The 3,760-nt window shown below is 46.6% G+C and overlaps 1 protein-coding gene across 5 annotated transcripts in view; it reads left to right on the forward strand.

Moving 5' to 3' along the window:
• The window catches only part of IGBP1 (immunoglobulin binding protein 1), a 39,028-nt gene extending 35,932 nt beyond the window's left edge, over window positions 1-3,096 (forward strand). The window contains exons 7-8 of one of the 5 annotated variants that reach the window (XM_055081962.1): window positions 1,026-1,160; window positions 3,044-3,085. In XM_055081962.1, coding sequence (XP_054937937.1) covers window positions 1,026-1,160; window positions 3,044-3,070 — 162 coding nt within the window. In that variant the 3' untranslated portion in view covers window positions 3,071-3,085. Of the gene's footprint in view, window positions 1-1,025; window positions 1,864-3,043 lie in introns of those variants that run through there. The other 4 variants (XM_055081964.1, XM_055081961.1, XM_055081963.1 and 1 more) reach the window with 4 other exon arrangements.
• Window positions 3,097-3,760: the final 664 nt, after the last annotated feature.

The following is a 3,760-nucleotide window of genomic DNA, read 5'->3' on the forward strand; positions in this document are numbered from 1 at the left end:
CCAGCCGCTCTGCGGCACGTGGGATCTTCCCGGACCGGGGCACGAACCCGCGTCCCCTGCGTCGGCAGGCGGACTCTCAATCACTGCGCCACCAGGGAAGCCCAGAAAATCTATATCTTGACCCGAGTGAAGGCTATAAAGGTATAGCCTCCTTATCAAATTTTAAGTTATATATATTTTTATGTGATTTCCAGTATCTTTTATTTTACAATAAAAGGGTTTAAAAAAACAGAACACAAGACTCCTAAGCTGTAAGGAGAGATCAGATTCCCCACATATTTCATTCTTTATCATGGTAATGAGAGTTTCTCCTGGGTAAATTCACGGTAGCTAGGAAACGTTCCTTTACCTCACAAAGGAAAGAAAAAAATAGTGCAAAAGAGACCTAGTATTTGGTACACTGCACGACAAGTGCCATTTGGACCTCAGACCCTGTTCCAAACGTGCAAAATAACACACATTCTTTTTCTGGTAGGTTCAACTGCCCCGTGATTTCCAATTTTATACACACACAGCATTGCAGAACTGTAATAAAGGAAATGGATGAAGGAGGAGAAGTCACCTATAGTCCCACCTCCCCGGCAAATCACAAATCATAAAATCATAAAAATTTTTTTACTTTAGTGTTTTTGTCAGGCGAGTGTGATAACCACTATACTATGGAAACACTTCAGTGTTTTTGGTTTGCTGGGGTTCTGTTGGTCAGTTGGTGTTTTTGTTTTCTGTTGTGAGGGGTTAGCCATTTTAGCAAGAATTCTTTCCCAAAATAGAATTCATTTTGAGGGGCAACTTTTATGTTTTTGCCTTCTCGTGAAAACCACTCAGAGGATCCTGTCTTACTATTATTTAACATGTCGCCTGTTAAGTAATAGTAAGTACTCTCCCCAGTTCTGCTGGCCCCATGGTAGGCAGCTAGGTATATTTTCCTTGTTCTCTTGTTATGTGGTCGTATTCAGAGTGGAGCTGGGGCCCGTGACAGTCGCTCTTTCCCTCACCCCTGCTTTCTCATTTTTCCACTTGGGCAGAGTTCACAACAGCAGCTCAGCGACAAGATCAGGAACAGGAGGAAGAGGATGATGAACAGGCAGTCCACAGAGCTCGGGAGTGGGATGACTGGAAGGACACCCATCCTAGGGGCTATGGCAACCGACAGAACATGGGTTAGTCTCCCCACAAGAAGACAGAACTACAGGGGCTTCTGTCTTCCCCACCAAGGAAAGCTGTGCAGTCTTCCCCTCCCTGGGCTCCTGCTTCAGCCGTGTACAACAAAGGCAGAGATGCTTAATCTTGCTTTGCGTTCATTAAAATGTCAAACAAGTGTGTATTTGGGGGGGTTGGGGGGGGTTTTGCGATACGCGGGCCTCTCACTGCTGTGGCCTCTCACGTTGCGGAGCACAGGCCTCGGACGCACAGGCTCAGCGGCCATGGCTCACGGGCCCAGCCGCTCCGCGGCATGTGGGATCTTCCCGGACCGGGGCACGAACCCGCGTCTCCTGCATCGGCAGGCGGACTCTCAACCACTGCGCCACCAGGGAAGCCCAAGTGTGTATTTGTACCCTAGATGATGAGCCAGCAATCTTGTCTTGGAATTATAATCCTCATCATTGTATATTCCACTTTTCTTAAGTGGAAAGAAAAGAGTACTGAGAAATGTTTCTGTATAATCAATGGGTGTGTGAATTCTCTTTGAAAAATAAAAGTCCCCTCTATCATGTGAGCCTGTGCAGAAATATGAGTGTCAGCTGTGGGTCCCTGGGCTTATGGAGAGATCCTAGTCATCTCCCTTTGATGTGGGCAGTGAGTTACCCAGCATCAGAGCTGTCCAGACTGGCTGGAGCTTGCTTTCTCCTTTCTACCCCAGTGCTGTGAACTAACCCAACACTTGCTTTACAAGGGACAAGCACAAAAGCCAGGACTTGCCCTGCCACACAGCTCTATTTTCAGGAATTACAGCTGTAAATGAACAGAACATAACAATCCTATCTACCCAATCTTCCTTGCTTCAGCCATGAGAAATGAGGAAACCGATAAGGCACTATGAGAGCCATCCTTGTGTGAACATCTGAGGCCAGGGCCTTTACTCTGGAACTATCTAGAACCCCGAGGGTAAGAGCAGCTCAGGCCGTAGCCTAGCTCTTAAGTGGGCTGCTGGAAGACCATTTTGGCCCTCTTTGCTTGTGCTGTGCCATACCTGGCACAGTCCCAAGCGGTCAGTGTGCCATGGCAGTCATTTTGCTAGTTAATAAGGTACCTGCAGTCATGCCAGTAACTGGGAGTGGAGGAGCGGGGACAGCACAGATTACAAGGAAAGGTACCTACTTTCTGCGGTAAAGAGAAGGCACGTCCTCAGCTCCCGGGTTGATACCCTAGAAAAGCAGCCATGTGTGAAAACAAATGATCTGTATAGAAAACATACTTTTGTTCTATGTGGCTTTGGTACACTTCATTTTCCTTTAAGAAGATGACTCAGCCTTCCTATTGTAGCTTCTGCAGTCTAGCTTAGGACAGGGGTTTGAAAAGGAGACTCAGATCCCTCTCCTTTGTAGGGTGGTAAATGGAGGGCTGTCAGACAATGAGTAGGACGTTATGTTTAGTGGGAGATGACAGAAGACTACCAATAATATATTTATTGCTAAATATATACTGCTTAATAAAGGATTCATGTCACCCTCACAACATAAGCTCCTGAAACTGGTAGAGCACAGATTAACTTCCCCACAGATTTGGGAAGCAAACATTCATTTGTAGTTCTCTTCCAGTTATTGCCAGGCTGCCTCTAGCAATGGCCTATTTCATGCCCTTGAAACTCCACCCTGAGTTCATTCCCCAAATGGGCCAGGCTGGGGTTATCCCCTTGGTCTGAGTCTATTTAAAGATGGTCCTTCCAGAAGATCCAGCCTGATGAAGCCCCCCTCACATTCTGATATCTAAGAGGCAAACTAGACAAAGTGGGTTTGAATCCTGGCTTTAAAAGTTGAAAGCTGTGTGACCTTGGGCAATATAACTTCTCTGAACTGCTCCTCTGTTTTCTCTATGTTTATAGATGAGCTGTCTCATGGGGTTGTTGTGAGAATTAAATGAATAATGGCAGCCATTATAATAGGCTGAAGAATAAGTGTTTTCGTCTGAGCTCAGTGACTATGGTCTGTCCACCAGGAAGGGAAAGGAAATGGACAGGTAGGTGTTGGAAACTCTGTTCTGTGCCAGGCACCAGACCCGGCACTTTCACATGCTATTAATACTCACAATGACCCTGCAAAATAGGTAGCATTGTCCCCATTTTACAGATGAGAAAACAGGCCCGGAGAAGCTGAGTGAGTTCTTCAAGTCCACGTTAGTAACAAGCTGTGCTTCCGTCATTTTCCATGTGCTTCCCAATTGCGTGTGCTTTTAGTTCTGCATCTTAAAGCAGCTTAAAAAGAGGGAGCAGCTTGAAAAATCCAAACCCAAACCACCACTTATACGTTATTGGAGCTCTAGAAATTCCTTTTTAGCTGACTCACCGAAGAAAAGGTTATACCAGCCCGCTTCCGCCCTGCCATTTCCCCCTCAGCTCGGGGATAAGACAGAGGCGGTGAGCCAACCCATCTTCCTCCATTTTCCTCCCCAGTTCAGTCTGCCTGCCTGGCGGCTAGAGAAAACAAAAAGAGAACCACCTTCTCTACTCCCACCAGAACAAGGCGTTTCAGGGTCCTAGAGTGAGCTGGGTTTGGTGGACTCCGGGAAACTAGGACTCAAAGCATTCCACAGATAACAGTAC

This window comes from Physeter macrocephalus, chromosome 21, assembly GCF_002837175.3.
Source record: "Physeter macrocephalus isolate SW-GA chromosome 21, ASM283717v5, whole genome shotgun sequence".
NCBI lineage: Eukaryota > Metazoa > Chordata > Mammalia > Artiodactyla > Physeteridae > Physeter > Physeter macrocephalus.